General features: G+C 30.1%; 1 protein-coding gene across 1 annotated transcript in view; it reads left to right on the top strand.

Annotated features, from left to right (window-relative positions):
* The window catches only part of LOC145270340 (uncharacterized), a 72,962-nt gene extending 56,143 nt beyond the window's left edge, over positions 1–16,819 (top strand). The window contains exon 4 of the mRNA XM_080125988.1: positions 15,877–16,819. Coding sequence (XP_079982114.1) covers positions 15,877–16,819 — 943 coding nt within the window. The remainder of the gene's footprint in view (positions 1–15,876) is intronic.
* The last annotated feature ends 3,960 nt before the right edge of the window (positions 16,820–20,779 follow it).

Raw genomic sequence — 20,779 nt, 5'->3', positions numbered from 1 at the left:
CAGATACCTTAAGTGCAATTATAAATTTGTTAAACTTGAAGATAATAAGTTATCAGATAATTATAAATTTGTTAAACTTGAAGATAATAAGCTTATCAGATAATTATAAATTTGTTAAACTTGAAGATAATAAGCTTATCAGATAATTATTAATTTGTTAAACTTGAAGATAATAAGCTTATCAGATAATTATTAATTTGTTAAACTTGAAGATAATAAGCTTATCAGATAATTATTAATTTGTTAAACTTGAAGATAATAAGCTTATCAGATAATTATAAATTTGTTAAACTTGAAGATAATAAGCTTATCAGATAATTATAAATTTGTTAAACTTGAAGATAATAAGCTTATCAGATAATTATTAATTTGTTAAACTTGAAGATAATAAGCTTATCAGATAATTATTAATTTGTTAAACTTGAAGATAATAAGCTTATCAGATAATTATAAATTTGTTAAACTTGAAGATAATAAGCTTATCAGATAATTATAAATTTGTTAAACTTGAAGATAATAAGCTTATCAGATAATTATAAATTTGTTAAACTTGAAGATAATAAGCTTATCAGATAATTATAAATTTGTTAAACTTGAAGATAATAAGCTTATCAGATAATTATTAATTTGTTAAACTTGAAGATAATAAGCTTATCAGATAATTATTAATTTGTTAAACTTGAAGATAATAAGCTTATCAGATAATTATTAATTTGTTAAACTTGAAGATAATAAGCTTATCAGATAATTATTAATTTGTTAAACTTGAAGATAATAAGCTTATCAGATACCTTAAGTGCAATTATTAATTTGTTAAACTTGAAGATAATAAGCTTATCAGATACCTTAAGTGCAATTATAAATTTGTTAAACTTGAAGATAATAAGCTTATCAGATAATTATAAATTTGTTAAACTTGAAGATAATAAGCTTATCAGATAATTATAAATTTGTTAAACTTGAAGATAATAAGCTTATCAGATAATTATTAATTTGTTAAACTTGAAGATAATAAGCTTATCAGATAATTATTAATTTGTTAAACTTGAAGATAATAAGCTTATCAGATAATTATTAATTTGTTAAACTTGAAGATAATAAGCTTATCAGATACCTTAAGTGCAATTATTAATTTGTTAAACTTGAAGATAATAAGCTTATCAGATACCTTAAGTGCAATTATAAATTTGTTAAACTTGAAGATAATAAGCTTATCAGATACCTTAAGTGCAATTATTAATTTGTTAAACTTGAAGATAATAAGCTTATCAGATACCTTAAGTGCAATTATTAATTTGTTAAACTTGAAGATAATAAGCTTATCAGATACCTTAAGTGCAATTATTAATTTGTTAAACTTGAAGATAATTAACTTATCAGATACAAAATTTTTCGTAATGCTATTGTTTCTGTTGTTGTAGAAAATTTGTCTTACTGATATAGGTTCGGGTGCTGTAAAAAATACTATTTTCTTAAAAACACATATTTTTCTTTCTATAAAATTTTTCTTACTTTTATATTTTCGGGTGCTGTAAAAATATTGTCTTCTTAAAATCACATATTTTTCTTTCTACAAAATTGTTCTTAGTTTTATATTTTCTGGTGCTGTAAAAAATATTGTCCTCTTAAAATCACATATTTTTCATTCGACAAAACTTTTCTAAGTTTTATATTTTCAGGGGCTGTAAAAAATATTGTCTTCTTAAAATCACATATTTTTCATTCGACAAAACTTTTCTTAGTTTTATATTTTAAGGTTCTGTAAAAATATATTGTTTTCTTAAAATCACATATTTTTCTGCAATTTGATTTCTTATTACCTTTTGTTCTATTCAACAAAAATATTTTACCTTTAAGATGTTTTATGTTTTCACCAATGTTTCACAAAATTCATCAAATATTATTGTCCAGTATAATAAATCTTGTTGTAGATGTCGCTGTATTATCCAAATGAAGTATTAATTGTTTAAAAGATTATGTTTACAGAAAATGATACTCCATTAAAATTGAATAATAGCGTCCAATCAGGAACATCTGTAAAAATAAAATTCAATATTTTAGTATCTGCAATCACATATTTGTATTGTTTGTTTATTGGGGCATAATCCAAAAAAGTTACATGTTCTTTTATTGTTGTTGATATTATTGGATTGAACACAATATCTAGATTAATTTATTCTAAAAAAGTTATCTGTTTATTGTCTTCAATATTATTGGATTGAACACAATGCGTTTATTCAATCTTAAAAAAAATTATTAGCTTATTGTTGTAAATATAATTGTTTTTGTGTTCAATATTAATAGATTAAATACATTTTATCTAAGTTATATGTTTGTTTACTGTTGTCAATATAATTGGATTGAACACAATATCTAGAATTATTTAATCTAAAAAATTATCTGTTTATTTATTGTTGTAATATTATTGGACTGAACACAATATGTTAATTTAATCTAAATAATTATCTGTTTATTGTGTCAATATTATTGGATTGAAATTATAGACAGGCATAAAGATGGAAAGGGGTGCAGGAAAATAGCTTCAGAACTAAATTTGCTGGTGAGTACAGTTGGGGCTATCGTGTCAAAGTTGAAAGCAATGGATGGTAATAATAAAATTCTATGTAGTGTGCATTGGATAAAACAAACTCACATAATAATTCACCTAAGACAAAGTTACCTAATAATTTTGAGATTCCACTATTTTGTGTGTGCTTTTTAAAACTTTAAAAGTATGAAATTATTCGATTCGAAGTAGAACACAAGTTGTTCAGGGTAGATACCAGTTTTTTGTAAAGAGCTGCTGCCAGATGTTGCACCGATATTGCAGGACAGTTTCAGCCACACACTCAATATTCATTAAACATTGAGGACAAATATTGTCATTTATTTTCCGCTTTGTTATTTTACAGAATATTTTAGTAAACAGTTAATTTTCCATATCCTTTTTAATTATTTAATTGATTATTTCAATTTTGTTAGCACATTAGCAATTAAAAAATAATAAAACGAAATTTAAATTTCCATATCATTTTTAATTATTTAATTGATTATTTCAATTTTGTTAGCACATGAGCAATTAAAGAAATAATAAAATAAAATTTAAATTTCCATATCATTTTTAATTATTTAATTGATTATTTCAATTTTGTTAGCAAATGTGCAATTAAAAAAAAATAAAACGAAATTTAATTGTCCGTATTATTTTTAATTATTTTATTAATTATTTCAATTTTGTTAGCAAATGTGCAATTAAAAAATTAATAAAACGAAATTTAAATTTCCATATCTTTTTTAATTATTTAATTGATTATTTCAATTTTATTAGCACATGAGCAATTAAAAATTTAATAAAACGAAATTTAAATTTCCATATCATTTTTAATTATTTAATTGATTATTTCAATTTTATTAGCACATGAGCAATTAAAAAAATAATAAAACGAAATTTAAATTTCCAAATCATTTTCAATAAATATGTGTTGATTTTATGTAACCTTTACGAACCAAATTGATCCCCATTGTAAAATCTAAAATATTTTATGTAATATCTTTTCTACATCAAGCTACTGCTAATTGGTGATGGTCAATATATGTGTTGATTTTATGTAAACTTTACAAAAGAAATTGATCCCCATTGTAAAATCTAAAATATTTTATGTAATATTTTTTCTATATTAAGTTACTGCTAATTGGTGATGGTCAATAAATATGTGTTGATTTTATGTAAACTTTACAAAAGAAATTGATCCCCATTGTAAAATCTAAAATATTTTCTGTAATATTTTTTCTACATTAAGTAACTGCTAATTGGTGATGGTCAATAAATATGTGTTGCTTTTATTTCAACTTTACAAAAGAAATTGACCCCATTGTAAAATCTTAATATTCTATGTAATATTTTTTTCTACATTAAGTTACTGCTAATTGGTGATGGTCAATAAATATGTATTGATTTTATGTAAACTTTACAAAAGAAATTGATCCCCATTGTAAAATCTAAAATATTTTATGTAATATTTTTTCTACAATAAGTTACTGCTAAACGGTGATGGTTAATAAATATGTGTTGACTTTATGTAAACTTTACAAAAGAAATTGTCAAATCTAAAATATATTATGCAAAACTTTTTAAAAGAAAGAGACTCATATTATTAAAATTAAATATTTATCCAAAATTTAATGTTTAACAATATGAATAAAATTAAAACAGAATTCTCTAACGATGTAATAGGGAAGTGTAGAATGATTTTTTAAATCTTAAAACAATGAAATATAAAATAAAATGTTTTTGTGATCAGTTGGTATTAATTCGATCAATTTTGAATTAAATTATAATTTTCTCAAAATCACACAACTTTTAAAAAAAAAATAATCCCATTTTTAACAAAAATTTAATATCACATTAAATGATATAATTTTGTGATATTTTTTTTTAATCATGCTTGTTTTTTTTTAATTTGCGTCTATAATAAAGCATGGCAGAAATAAACTTATTTTAAGGTTTAAAATGTAAAATCCTTTTTTTTACAAGGTAGTGACCACATATCAAGGCCCGGAAGCCAATCGGGGATAAGGGTTATTGTGTGTACAGTACGTTAATGTTTGAGATTTGATAAAGTGTCTTCCTTAAGGGGGCGGTTCATCAGGAATTTGTTTACACTGGAATTGAAGACATCCAGGTTGTAGTCAGGTGGGAAACAGGCAACCTGAACCGAGTTCCAAAGGCATGCATTTCTAAGAAAGAAGCTGGAATCTACGTTTTGATTTTGGCACATATAATGAGTGGGGAAAAGTTTTGATAGTGATTTCAGCTAAGCGGGTGTTTATCGTGAAAGATTCGCGATGGGGGATCAGAGATTGGAGTTCAGACGAGCCCCTTGGAAAGGTAGTAACGATGAAACAAAGACAGGCTCGCAACGTCTCTCCTGTGAGAGAGGTTGCAGGGAAGAGAAAAGGGCATCACCCACTAGGCCACGAAGCCTATTTGTACTCTGTCAAGGCAGGATAGGCTGTTTTTAGCAGCTCCTGCCCAAATGTGGCAGCAGTACTCCATCCTTGGACGTATTTGGCTTTTATACAGATAGAGAATTGCATCAGGGGAGAGATATCTTCTGGAGCGGTAGAAGGATCCTAGCATATTTCCAGCGACCTTGGCAACTGACTTGATGTATGTGTTCCATTTCCGGTCAGGAGTAAAAGTCAAGCCCAGAAGCTTATCAAAACATGGAGCTTCCCCTAGACGAGATCAGAGCGTTGATGATGTAAAGATAGGAGCTTGGTTTTAGATGCATTAAAAGTAACCAGCCACCTCCTCCCCTGAAATACATATTATTTTTTTCATTCCGTTAGCGGATATTTTTAAGGCTGTTGCAACGTAATAGTCAAAATAAAGTAATTTTTTAACAAAAATTTTAAGGGGATAAACTAGACTGTGTTAGATTGAAAAGACTTACGAATATTTTTTCTACATGAAATAATTGCTAATTGGTGATGACCAATAAAAAAATTTAAAAATGAAATACAAAAAATTATTTTTGTGACCGGTTGTTAATAATTCAATCAATTTCGAATTAAATTATTATTTCCTCAGAAATCACACAAGCTTTAAAAAATATGTTTAACATAGGCACCGCCAAAAATGGCCGAAAAATGAAGTTGTTGTTTTTTGAAACGAAATTACATTTATTAAAAACCATGATTTCTGAGTAACTTTTTTTTTCCAGAAAGATAAAATCCTGAATTTTATCATATAGAAAGCTGAATAATGTAAAACTTTTTCTACTATTTTTAATTAAATTTTAAATGTTAAATTTTCCCCAAAAGTTAACAATTGACATTTTTTATCTTGCACAAAAGGCGTATATAAATGTTTTTAAAAAAAAAGGTTTTTGAAAGAATTAAGTTGTTTATTTCTAGTCTAACTAAAATTTAGGGTTATTTACTATGAATATATGCAAAAATATTATAATATAAGTACCTGGATTTCAAATAATTCCACTTATTCATATACGCAACCAGTTACTTCGCGTCCATATAGAGTCCAGATCGAGAATATTTACGTTTGTGTTTAATAAAAAGCAAACTATGGAAGACCAAACAAGCCAAAAAACCCTTATTTTTCAGTGACGAAAATTTCAATGTATTATTAACGCTGAGGCTGGCCAGTACCAGATGGGTGACCATTTGTATGAGTTTGGTTTTTAATGTGTATGTGTGAGGGTTAGGCTCCCAAAAATGGGGGGGGGTAAAGCAGAATAAAAATTAAAATTGATCCAGTCTAGAAAGATTTCTCCTTCATTGAACGAGGAAGAACTGTAGGGTTTTTTGACTACATAAGCAACCCCGAGGCTGGCCAGTACCAGATGTGTGACCATTTTGATGAGTTTGGTTTTTAATGTGTATGTGTGTGGGGGGTCAGGCTCCCCCAAATGGGGAGTGGAATTCAAAGCAGAATAAAAATTAAACTAAACTACATAAGCAACCCTCAGGCTAGCCAGTACCAGATGGGTGACCATTTTGATGAGTTTGCTTTTTAATGTGTACGCGTGTGGGGGACTCAGGCTCCCCAATATGGGGGATGGGTGATTTAAAACAGAATAAAAACTAAACTACATAAGCAACCCTGAGGCTGGCCAGTACCAGATGGGTGACCATTTTGATGAGTTTGGTTTTTAATGTGTATGTAGGCTCCCAAAATTGGGGCGGGGTAAAGCAGAATAAAAATTAAAATTGAAATGATATGCAATGAAAAGAGAAATGTCTCGTTTCTATGTGAGTGTTGACCAACATAAATTGTACTGATTCACGCTTGCACCGGTTTTGGCAGTTATGAAGATCCAACAAAATTATTTCAGCGCGTATGGTCCACCGTAGTCGAAAGGCGGCAAACGTTATCAAAAGGGATCGAAAAACTGATGATATTTTTTTATTAACACAAAGGGCACAATATTTATCGATTTTTTTTTGTATCGATTCTTCAAAGAATTCCCTGTTTAATAATGGCCATACATTATTCGGCTCGCTAAAAAAAAATTATTAATTTATTTATCAAAGATTTTAAAATTGCTTTTTTCGTATAAATATTAAAAAAAAATTTTTTATTTTTTTTTGCTTAGCTTAAATTAATTATTTTACTTAACATATTCACCAAATTTTACACTCCAAAAGTCAAAAGCGGAATAATTAAACACAATCAAAGTTCTGATATTCAGACGTCAAAATAAGGTATGTAAACAAGTGTTTTGTTTTTTTTTTTAATCTATAATCCTGTCCCTTACAACAACGGAATATGTTTTGTTTAGTTTCAGATGATTATTTTAAGCATATTTGTTCACACTTCAAAACAAGGGGGGGGGGTTAAGCAAAAAACAATATATATAAATATCGTTTATGAAAAATAAGTACACTGTTATAAAGTTCATTCTTCTCTTAATAATCGCTGACAATTTCGTATTGATTGGATAATTACCTGATTTACTTACCTGCCCCCCCCCCCAGTTTTAGCGGTGCCTAGTTTAACAATAATCTAAATATCACGTCTATTATAAAGCATGGCAAACTCATTATATTTTATTGGATTGAAAAACAATAAATAAACTTATTTCAATTGTAAAGATTATATCAAAAGTTATAGATTAAATTTTTTAGCGTAAAAAAAGAAAAAGATACAAACTTACGTATATTTCAAAGATTTCAATACGAAAAACATCGGGATTAATTCGTATTTCTTTTGTGTTTAAAACAGAAAATTTGTTTTGTTTGTTATGATTTCTTTAGTAAATTGATATAACTTTTGTTTTGTGTGGTCAATTCATTAAGAAATAACATATATGAAAATATAAAATAATCAAAATTAAAAGATGAAAACACGATTTAAAAATTAAATTATTTAAATAAAAAATCAACTGCTAAAGAACAATCAATTCAAGATCATCGTAATCCGGTGAAATTATTATTTCGTTCCTTGTGTAAAAATGTTCGTTCATTAGTTGGATTCTTTAATAAATTAAAGTTCTCTTCTTATTTTTATGTCTAATTTATTAAAATAAATAAGATACATGAAGATATTAAACTAAGGTTTATTTTTTACGACTGAACATTCTATTATTATTTGGATTAGTTGAACTACTGTTTACATCCAAGATGAGAACAGTAATCCGAATAATCCAAATAATCCTCACATAAAAATATTTTACATAAACAAATCAAATAAAAGAAGAATTAAACGACTCAAAAAAAAAAAAAAAAAGGAAAAAATTACACAAAATGTAAAGTCAAACGAAAAAAATAAATTTGGATTTAAAAAGAAAAGCAAATTATAACTACATGATTACATTATGAAACTTTAAACTTATTTTAAACTTCCCTTATTATTTCAAACTTAATTTGCTAATTAGTTTGCCTGTAAGACATACAATCAGCAAAGAAACTGCAGTTACACTCATGCCAGCCATGTTTTCATATTAAAAGTTAAATAGCTAAAATTCTACGCAGAATCCCAAACTAAAAAAAAAGACAGTAATAATGAAAGTGTAGTACCTGTTTCTGGTTTACGTATGAAAAAATAGAAGTGTTTTAGTATTTTGACTTTTTTTTCACATTATTATTATTACGGCAATTTAAAGGCATAATTTTGTTGTTGACATTAATTATAATTCAGCTGACTTTCATGAGTTGCATTATATCGTAATGTTTCCATCAAAGGGACATTATTTCCAAAATAGTTACCTACCCTTTAAACGATATATAAAAAGGCAAAAAAAAGTGATTTAATTAATTATCGATTTGTGTTCTATTCTATTTTCTCGCATACTCACACTCACGAGCGTATTTTACATTTCATCTGGTGATGAGGATGAAAAGATAGAAGGATTTAAAATCAACTGTTTCATGAACATATACAGTTTTTAACAGCAAGAATCGGCACTTATACATGACAGTATTTTTTAGATATAACACTTACATGTGGCGAATGTTTGTATTTTAGTTTCAAGAATCGCGACAGATGTCGCTTGTCAGGGATCGATAACTCTTCCTTTTCTAAAAGTTAGTGCAAACAAAAACTATATTTTTTATATATTTTTAGGTACTCTTGAATAATCTGGCCCGAATACTTGTCAATTCCGGTCAAGCATGAATCGGACGAGACCGGCAATCATTGGTGACGTCGTAACACAAACACCCACACACACACACACACACACACACACACACACACACACACACACACACACACACACACATATAATATATATATATATATATATATATATATATATGTTTGTTTTGGTTTTAGCGATATGTTTTTGACTGAATTCAATTATTTACGAAAATGCATTTTTACCTAAATGCGAGTTGGGATTAATTTTCCCTGTTAAACAATTTGGTACCCCCACTTGGGGAGCGGTATATATATATTATTTTTAAATATAATTATCCACTGACACGTGTTTCGTCGTCTACGACTCATCAGAGTGGCTGAATCTAGCGAGATTCGAAATCGGGACCCCACGGTAATGAGCCGCAGCCCGCAGCCGCACCCCTTACCGCTTACCCATCTCGCACGACCGATTTGCTTAGATGTTTGTTTTGGTTTTAGCGATATGTTGTTGACTGAATTCAATTATTTACGAAAGTGCATTTTTTACCTAAACACATAGGGTTCAAGCAAATTACACAGCGATCTGAATGTTGTTAAATATCGATTTGTGTTCTGTTGGATTTTTTCTCATATTCACATCTGCGAGTCGGAACTTTTTACAACATTGCGTTACTTCTCTATCAAAGGAGGAGGTAATAAATGGGAGGGCTCAAAACATGACAAGTAAACCCAGAATGGGGATAACGCGACACATGTCTGAAATGCACAAATAAACTAGAAAAAGATACTACACTTCCATCGTTAGTCGTTTGATGCTGATTACATGTAAAACATCAGGTTTAAGTCTGGAATTATAAGTTAAGGTCATCGTAAAGTTAACAGAATCGAATCTGATAAAAATAAGTCGCAATTTTCATAATGTAATCATGTGATTATTGTTTTGTTTCTTGTTGGTTCAAATCTAGTTTTTGTTATTTGATTGACTTCGCTATTTGTTCAATTCCTTCCTTTTTGAATTGTTTATGTGAAATATTCAGTTTTGCATTTTTTTATATTTGGATTATTTGGATTACTGTTCTCATCTTGGATGTAAACAGTAGTTCGACTAATCCAAATCATAATGAAATGTTCAATCTTTTACACGAGGAACAAAATAATGATTACACCGTTTTACGATGAACACAAGTTCTTTGTTCTGAAGCAGTTGATTTTTTTTCTTCTTATAATAATTTCACGTTTAAATCGTGTTTTTTGTCTTTTAATTTTGATTCTTTTATATTTTCATATATTTAATTGCTTAATGAATTGGACACACAAGACAAAATTTGTATCAATTTACTAAAGATTATATTTAGAAATCCTAACAAACAAACACATTTTCTGCGTTGGATACAAAAGAAAAACGATTTATTTTTTGTTGTAATTTCCTGGAATAGAAGGTAAGTTTTTTTTGTGATTCTTAAAATAATCTTAAACATAAAAAAATGGTTAATTTTATTGCAATCCAATAAAAATATTGATTTCGTGAATAAAAGTGTGTTTATTTAAGTAAAATTAACGTGATTTCTGCGAAAATCCTAATGTTTATCATAAACACAATAATTTGATTCGAAGTTGGTTGAATTGTTAAACAACTGAACGCAAAACTGTTTTTTCGGTAATTGATATATATATATATATATATATATATATATATATATATATATATATATATATATATATATATATATATATTGTGAGAATTTTGAATGTGTTGACTTGCCGAGGGTAGGTCGGTAGGGAAGGAAGGAGTGCTGCTAGCTGTGACCAACACGGCCGTTGGTCCGTTAATCAAAGAACCTGAGTGCCTATTCCTTACAAGTTAAATAGACATTTCAGTCACGCGTGAATCTCGTTGACTGAGAGTTGGGGCAAATAAAAGGGGTGGCCGCTCTACTGTAGTTGTAGTTGTCTTTTAGACAAATTACACTTCCACCATCGTTACCCACTTGTTATTTTACAAGGAAAGACTGCTTGTAAGCAACGTCGACATTTCGTTACAAGACTTAAACCGTCTTTTCTTCCCCTCCCCTCTACTCGTTGGTATGCTAATTTCGACAATATATATATATATATATATATATATATATATATATATATATATATATATATATATATATATATATATATATATAGTTCTCTATAATTTTGATATTGTATTCAATGTTTTAGGTTTTGGAATAATGGAATATGGATTAATTTATTACGTTTACATAAGATTATTATTTTATTACGTTTAATAATTCGTTTGGCAATAGTGCCTCTCCTCAATTAATTCTCTGGAATTTGTAACGCTAAACTTGGATTCCACCAAAAATGTGTTTATTTACTTTTGTCATGTCTCTATAACAGATGTATATAAATAAATAACAGATGTATATAAATAAATAACAGATGTGTATAAATAAATAACAGATGCATATAAATAAGTAACAGATGTATATAAAACAATGAATTTCCTATTTAACATTTTTTAAATATCGTATTCAATCTGACAATAAGATTTTTTTCCAAAAATGGGTTTATTTAAGTTAAACTTACGTGATTTCTGAGCAAATAATAATGTTTACCATAAACACAATAAGTTGATCCTAAGTTTGTCGAATTGTCAGACAACTGAGCACAAAATGCTTTTCTTTTTATTAAATTATTTTTACAAATACGTTTCTGTCCACATTTACCTAATATTTCGCTAGAGAATTGTTTGGATTTTGATTTTCTTTTTCAATATTTTAGGTTTTAGAATAAGGGTCATTTTCTTTAATAAAGTTTACATAAAATGAGGACTCATTTATTGGCCATCACCGATTAACAAAAATTTAATATAAAAAAAAATAATTGGTAAATATTTACCATCGAAACCAGCATAGTTTTTCAGTATTCCATTTTTTTTTTAGTTTTTTTTTTCAAAACTTTTAGAAGTAGTTTTCTGTCCAAGATTATCTATTATTATTATTATTATTATTATTATTATTATTATTATTATTATTATTATTATTATCATTATTATTATTATTATTATTATTATTATCTGTATTATTATTATCATTATTATCTATTATTATTATTATTATTATTATTATTATTATTATTTACATGATTTTCCTGTTTGGTTTTACCAGTTTTTTTTTTTTACACCAAACAAGGCACATTGCCACTTTAATGTAGGGGGCTACTATCAGGGACCTTAGTTACAGGGGTACTGTTACATGATAAGGGCTGTCCCCTTTTCATGTAAGTATAAAAATAGAGAGATCTACTTAAAATGAAAATAAAATGAGAGAAAGCAGAAATCGAACCCTGGATATAAGTTTTAAAGAACAATAGGTTTAAATGGAATGTCCAGTAAATTGTGCATTCTGATGAAATAAATAATAAATAAACTATTCAATTGTTAGAAAGAATGTGGATAATAAAATATGGATTAAATGAATTAGATATGTAGGTTGAATTCCTTTGTGAAAAGAACAAAAGAAAAATAGGTTATTGAGAATCAGAATGTTCGGAAACGTGCAGGTCGCGCATGTTGATGGCACGTGAATTGTGGTCACGTGGCCGGACATGCATGGATTTCTCAATATAGGAAGTGAGAGTTAGTTAGTTAGAGTTAGTGAGAAACTCAGAGGGAGTTTGAGAACGACAGACGATAGTCTGGAGTTTGGAATTCGAACGTCTAGGAAGCGAGATGGTCACTTTGAAACTTAATATGTGAAGCTTTGAATTCTTGGGCGCAAAGCCCCCAACCGGTCAGGGAAGAATAAATGTTCAATGTGTTTTTATAACTGCCGTCTCCTGTGTCCATCATTACATGAAAAAGGTATTGTCTATTTATGTGTACAAACTATTTGAAATTCATCATCTAAAAAATATATATGTGTTAGAAAGTAAATGTGTCTATTTATGTTATACAAACACTCCCGTTCATACGAACTGTCAAGGCATTAATGCAAACCTCTCAATTATCGGTCTGTCTATCTAGATAGCGAATCACCTCTCAAAGTTTATTTATATGTACACACTCTCTCTCTTTATATACACCTGTTAATGTCTCCATATCTCACAACATGATTACACACATGAACCTTCAAATATCTCTTACTAAGCATGAACACTGAAGACTCGTATCTTTACTAATAAGAACTCACGTAACATACGCGCACAAGTGGAACCTTCGTCTAATAATAACATTAGTATATAACAGTACTATGTAGGGAGTTTAGCAGCAAAATGTTTGTTTACATTACACTTGAATTTTTGCATGTCAGTACAGTTGGGGAAGCAGGAAGCCAGAAGAGAATTTTTAAGTTTAGCGGTTCTGGGGAAGAAACTTTAGAGTAGAAGGCTTTGTAGTTAGGGGTGATACTTCAGTGCTTGTTGGGTTTGTCGGAGGTATTTTCATAACGGGGGACAATTGTTAATGATAATGTAAATATTTTGTCTTACTAATATTTTGATATAAAACGTTAAACTCGCTTATAAGTTAAACGTCTATGATTACAAATAATTTTAACGTTCAGATAAATTAAGAATGAACAAATATTTTTAGATGAAACAATCCAATCCCAATTTTTCACTTTGTGCCTAAAAAAGTAGAAGTCTTACAATAATGTATATAATCAATAAGCACATCTTAAAATTGCAACAGTTCAATGAAAATGATTTACTCTTTCACGTGTTTCATTGCATCAACCAATCAAACCATCAGACTTTTCATCAGTTCATCCAAAAAAGAATGTTCCCTTTTTTCTTAGGTTTAAAAGACAATAAAATATCTACTGGTTAATGTGCAGAAGAGAGAAGTTTAGTTCGTATAACATGACTTAATTAGTTGGATTTTACAGGCCCTATTTAAATTCATATAAAGCTTTGAGCATTAATACATTTTAATAATTTATACTATTAGAGGTGAAAAGAATTAGAATTAAAATTCATAAAGAAACTAAAAAATATGTGAATAATAAAAATACGCTAAAAAAGTTGGAAGAAACAATTAGTTGAATGTTTACTATAAAAAATTATTTTTATCAAAATTAAAATAACTACTAAGAATATCAATTCTCTAATGTTAATTCACACCTTTTGATGGCTTTTTTCATATACAAACATATATATTATAAGACTGTTGATTTCTAAAAATAAAAGTAAATAAATAAGGAACTAATTCTGTTGCAGTAAATTATCATGCGTATTAACAAATATATATTAATAAATATGTAATGTAAGGAAAATATCCAGTTTAATATCAAACACATTATAAATAAGCGGCTATATTTTTCCACACACATGACTTAAAACGAAAGCTATTTCAAAAGACCATATTATTATCCATTGCTAAGTAACTAGATTATATATTGATTTGTATTATTAACTTTAATTTACTGAGTATTTAAATTCACTTTTCCTGTAATATAAACTTATTATATTTCTATTGGATGCAATATATATTTAATCTTGTCAGTAGCAACTATGGTAGTTGTATGTTTATTGTTTCTACAAATTATTACTATATTATTCGGTGTATCAAATAATGTGCTGAATGCAAGTAACAATTTGTTTAATTTCCAAAATAAAAAATATTTTAATCAAAATTAAAATAGGTATGAAGAATATCAATTCTGTAATATTGGTCAGGTAACAATTAACAGCTTTCGAGAGCTTTTTGGTATACAAATATGTATTATTAGACGTTAATTTAAAAAATGAAATTGCGATAATCGATTATTAAAACTGTTTATATCATTTGGGAATGATAATAATGCATTAAAAAACTGTTGATTTCTAAAAATAAAAGTACAAAAAGTAAGAACCTAATTCTGTTGCATAAAAAAATTAAATTATTATGAATATTAACAAATATGTAATGTTAGGAACCTAATTCTGTTGCATAAAAATCGCTATTAATATCAAACACATTATAAATAAGTGGTTATATTTCAACGCATATGACTTAAAACGAAAGCTATTTTAAAAGACCATGTTAGTATCCATTGCTAAGTAAGTAGATTATATATTGATTTGTATTATTAACTTTAATTTACTGAGTATTTAAATTCACTTTCCTGTATTATAAACTTATTATATTCCTATTGTTAGCGATATATTTTTATTATTATCAGTAGCAACTATTATTATATTATTGTATGTTTATTGTTCCTACAAATTATTACTATATTATTGTTTATTTTACTTTATTAATTGCATAATTCCTTTATCTATTACAAAATACTATGAATAATATTAAACATTTAAACAATATGAATGTGAATTACGTGTTTATTTCTGTGATTTTTAAATGTTTTATAAAGTTATGTTTCTTGTTTTGTTGGCATGATTAAAATAAACAATGATATTAAAATATTAAATTTCATTTATTTTTTATTTGCAGATGTTCCTGCTTGAATGTTTTTAATGAATATTAAGGCACCATCCTTCTCCTTAAACATTATTCTATACACAATTATTTCCTTACGTGGCAGACAACAAAAACGGCAGCACACAACATTATTAGACATATATGTGTGAAGAGTTATCTGGATTGTTTAGCAAATAGTGATAAGAACATCACACATATTTAAATTTGTGAAATTTTTGTTTAATGTTTTTATAAACTATGAGATATCGAATTTAACATTTCAGAAAATTCGGCTAATTTACAAAAGAAAATATTTTAACCTTTATACTACGAAATATGACTTATAAAATAAACTAAGTGATACAAATTGAAATTTCTTTAGCATAAAATCTTACTTGAATCAACAACACCAGATTAAAATTGAAAAAGTCAGGATAGCAAGACATATTTATAACTTGGGAGTGATAATCTTGCTCCAGTTGCAATTTAATTTAAATATGAACATACACATTAGGGAAAAGCCACATTCTTGCGAAGTGTGTGGATATTCTTGTTCTCAAAAATCCAAATTAGTGATGCATATTAGAACTCACACTGGGGAAAAGCCACATTCTTGTGAAGTATGTGGATATTCTTTTACTGAAAAGTCAAATTTAGTGAGACATATAAGAACTCACACTGGCGAAAAGCCACATTCTTGCGAAGTTTGTGGATATTCTTGTTCTCAAAAATCCAAATTAGTGATGCATATGAGAACTCACACTGGGGAAAAGCCACATTCTTGTGAAGTTTGTGGGTATTATTTTTCTAAAAGATCAAATTTAGTGAGACATATGAGAACTCACACTGGCGAAAAGCCACATTCTTGTGAAGTTTGTGGATATTCTTTTACTGATAAATCAAGCTTAGTGAAACATATGAGAACTCACACTGGGGAAAAGCCACATTCTTGTGACGTGTGTGGATATTCTTTTTCTGTAAAATCAACATTAGTGACACATATGAGAACTCACACTGGGGAAAAGCCACATTCTTGTGAAGTGTGTGGATATTCTTTTACTGTAAAATCAAAGTTAGTGAGACATATGAGAACTCACACTGGCGAAAAGCCACATTCTTGTGAAATGTGTAGATATTCTTGTTCTGAAAAATCAACATTAGTGACACATATGAGAACCCACACTGGAGAAAAGCCATATTCTTGTGAAGTGTGCGAATTTTTTTTTGCTCATAAATATAATTTAATGAAGCATATGAGAACTCATGCTAGGGAAACTTCGAATGAGAGAGCAGAACTTCGAATGAGAGAGCAGAACTTCGAATGAGATCCTAAAAGAGAAAATCAAGAACTCTGACCTCCCTGAAGAAAAAAAAGCAGACAACAGTTGCTAAGCTGCGATCCCTTTTATCACAAATCAAGAGACACATAACAGAAGACGAAAATAGCATCAAGTATAAAGCCCTAAAAGATGCTGAAAATGATTACCTCCCTATTCAGGAAGGGGAGACTGAGAAAAGACTAAAGTCCAGATGGAGTAAGGACGAAAAGTGGACTTTAATTTGGGCTATGGAATATGTGAAAAGAAAATATGCAAAACAAAAGTAAAGGACAGAATTCTGGAGGGAAATTTTCTTCTATGTCTGTCCATGGAAGAATAATAATCCACATTGTAATTTAACCTCTCAAAAGAACGAGTGTTCCATGAGGAAGAACATAAACAGAAGAGAGAGGAAGTAACAGTTCTACTGAACACAGTGCAACATTTATCGGAAACTACTCAACAGATAACCCTTACAATGTAAAATCCAGCAGAAGTGCATAACTCCATATCAGGAACCCAAATATCCTCTCCACAACATCACTTTCACTATAAAGCAGATTACACATCTCCATCCCCATCAATATGTGAAATAACTCCCTCATCAAGAAAAACTCTATCTTGTGTTTTGCTTCCAGAACCAGATGATGATCAATTGGAAATAGAAGAAGAACTGTGTAACACAATAGAAAAAGATACCAACTTGAGCATGGAAGATAGGCCTAGGTTACCTAAAATACAAGCCTCAATATTCTTTAAGTCATTGATCATCAAAGTCAATATTGCTCTTATAAGGCTTGTTCTAGAAGAAATAGAACTTAGGCAGCTAAATAACGTCACATATGCAGCTGGAATGTACATTGCAACAATATACTTCCTCTGAATAAACACCAAAATAGAAACAAAAACCCTAATGTAACCAAAGCAACTGTTATGTAATGGATGACCGGGACCATCCGATACATAACTGTGAAAATAAACTTCTTTAAAAGAAAAAGACGAAAATATTTGAAAGGTGGGCATCGAATAATCGATTGTCTACCAGTCGAAGCGAAAAAATAATTATGTTGTAAACAGTAATCGGACGACGATTTTTTTTACAAAAAATGAAAGTTTGTGGGGGAGATGGAGGTTTGGAATGTCATATGAAGCTAGCAGGAGGTTGTGGACTCACGTGTGTAAACAAAGTCAATAGTCGGTCAGCTGAAGAGAAGTGGGTTACGATGTCTCTGGGTCAGATGCAGAAATGCATGTGTACAACGAAAACTGAGAAACGTGACCAGGAAATGCATGATCCATTATCGATAACAGAGTGATCGACCAGTGGCGTGGAAAATCACCGAGCAAAAACACATGCTAATATAAAGAGGTGATTTTTGGAGTCCAGCAGAAGAATAAAAAAAGGAGGGAGAGAGAGACGCCGATACATGAGATGTGCGTTGTTGAGAGCATAACGATTCCCCCCTCTCCATCACTGAAACAGAACAGTAAGCCGCACCATTAAATTGTGAACTGTTAAAAATCTCTATGTACAGAACGAGAAAAATAATTCTAACACAAAATATATTTTTATATAAAAAGCCAGCGTGTCTTACGTCTTGATTGGTATGCTGAGTTACGTCTGATCTTTGTGCGCATGTTAATTTTCTTTCAGCCGTTAACATTGACAGCTGACGGTGGAAATAACATAACATAAATATAACAATCAGAAAACTAAACAAAATTGACGATCAATAAAAGATGGCTGCTTAGTTTTGTTGCAGCGGGGAACTTACTAACTATGACTGTTCCCAACCTGGGGTCCTCGCGCTATAAAACAAAACCTATTTGGTGCCCGTGAGCCAGTTTGCATCAGCGATGCAAAACCGAACCTGGGGTATATATAATAAAAACTATTTGGTGCTGTTCGACCAGTTCACTCCTCAAGAGTGATAGGTAAGACCTTTAAAAAAAACTCTTACACGAAAAACTATTACACAAAAAACTCTTACACGAAATAACTCTTACACGAAAACAACGGTTACCACACAAACAAGAACTAATTCTACCAAAACAAAGAGAAAAACGCACGCAAGGAAAAGGCAAGGTCAGTGATTTTTTTCAATATTTTTCGTAACCTCGGCTCTAAAACTTGTGTTGAAAAAAAATGTTTTTCTTTAGTTCTTTCTCATAATTTTAGGGTATCGAGTAGATAATTTTCGAAGATGGAACAGCAGTTCTTTACAGATTTCGCTCAGATCCTAGGGGCTGAACTATGTAGGGAAGGCCATTTCGAACTCTCTGAGGGGAGAGGCGTTATTAGCGAAAATAAAAACTTTAGACTCTCGACAAGCGCACGAATATAGTAGGTGGCTTAGCAATATAGATAAGTATACAGGAATAATTAGACAAACGTAGGAAGAGAAATGTCAGTTAGCATTATTAACTACGGCTGGCCCAGTGGGACAGTTTGTTTCAAGTCTGCTAACCAACAATGCGAGTTTGGCATGGGTAGACTTGAAACGAGCTTTAGATAATTATTTTGGAGTCCAGGCAAATCCTACCAAATTTATGAGGGAGTTGGCAAATATTAGTCTAAAACCGTGGAGTTTCCCGATAGTACTAGTAAAAAAGAAAGACGGAACGAAGAGGCTCTGTGAAGATTTTAGGGCCCTGAACAAGATAACAAAGAAGTATGCCCGAGCGCTACCAGTAATTGATGATATACTAGCTTCGTTTGGGTCAGCAAAATACTTCTCAAAGTTTGATTTGAAATCAGGGTATTGGCAGGTAAAGTTGAACGAAAAGGATAAAGAGAAAACCGCGTTCACCTGTCATTGAGGACTGTTCCAATTTAATGTAATGCCATTCTGACTTGCTAACGCTCCAGGAGTGTTCCAGGAGCTAATTTCCGTAGTATTACAGGGACAGGAAGAATTCGCCGTGCCTTATTTGGATGATATTTCAATATTCTCCAAAACAAAGAACGAACATGTTATGCATATAGAAAAGGTGCTAGGTAGTTTACGTAAGTTTACGTAAGCATAACCTCGCGTCGAAGTGTGAGATTTTCGCCAAGGAAGTGCAATATCTGGGATTCAGAGTGAGTGAGAAAGGTATCCAGCCGGATGGGGACAAAGTTAAAGCGATTCAAGCAATTTCGACCCCGACCACTGTGAAGCAGGTTCGATCCTTTATAGGCATTACATCCTATTACAGGCGGTTTATCAAGGATTTTTCCATAATTGCCGAACCATTAATTCGGTTAACTAGGAAGCATGCACGTTTCTGTCAGTCTGCTTTTAATCGATTGAAATTGAAGCTTGCAGAGATGGTGACGCTGGCATACCCGGACACTAGCAAAGGATACAGACTATACACAGATGCCTCTGATTATGCGATCGGAGCATCCTTGTCTCAAATGGTCTACGAACTAGAGGAGGGTCGGGAGATAGAGAAACCCATTTATTTTCTATCTGATAAGTTGTCAGATATCCAGACTAGATGGCCAACAATAGAGAAGGAAGCATATGCGATTCACTATGCCTTAAATAAGTTGAATCACTACTTGCACAGTGCTACGTTCATCTTTTACACGGATCACAGACCATTGGAGTACTTGCTGAAATCTCTGATACAGAATAGAAAAATACAGACGTAGGCTTTAAGTATGGCTGCCTACGATTGCACCATACAGTACCTGAAAGGAAAGGATAACGTCTGTGTGGATCTCTTATCCCGGGCGGTAAATGCGAGTCGGGATGAAGACCATCCTCTAGTAGAGATAGACGATAGGAATTATACGGTGAGTGTGATAAACTCGAATCGTTTTGAACGAAGAGAGTTTGTATCGCATAGGGATGACGAAGACTCACCAGTAGAAAGCGAGCGTCCTACACTATCAGGTTTGGATATGTGTAAAGAACAAGATGCCGATAGTCAGATCGTCGAATTAAACAAACGGATGAGGAGCGGTAAAACGTCCAA

The sequence above is a fragment of the Euprymna scolopes genome, chromosome 46 (assembly GCF_053919585.1).
Source record: "Euprymna scolopes isolate OS-2025 chromosome 46, ASM5391958v1, whole genome shotgun sequence".
NCBI lineage: Eukaryota > Metazoa > Mollusca > Cephalopoda > Sepiida > Sepiolidae > Euprymna > Euprymna scolopes.
Note: the sequence above shows the minus strand (reverse complement) of the source record. Positions and strands in the feature narration are given on the sequence as shown.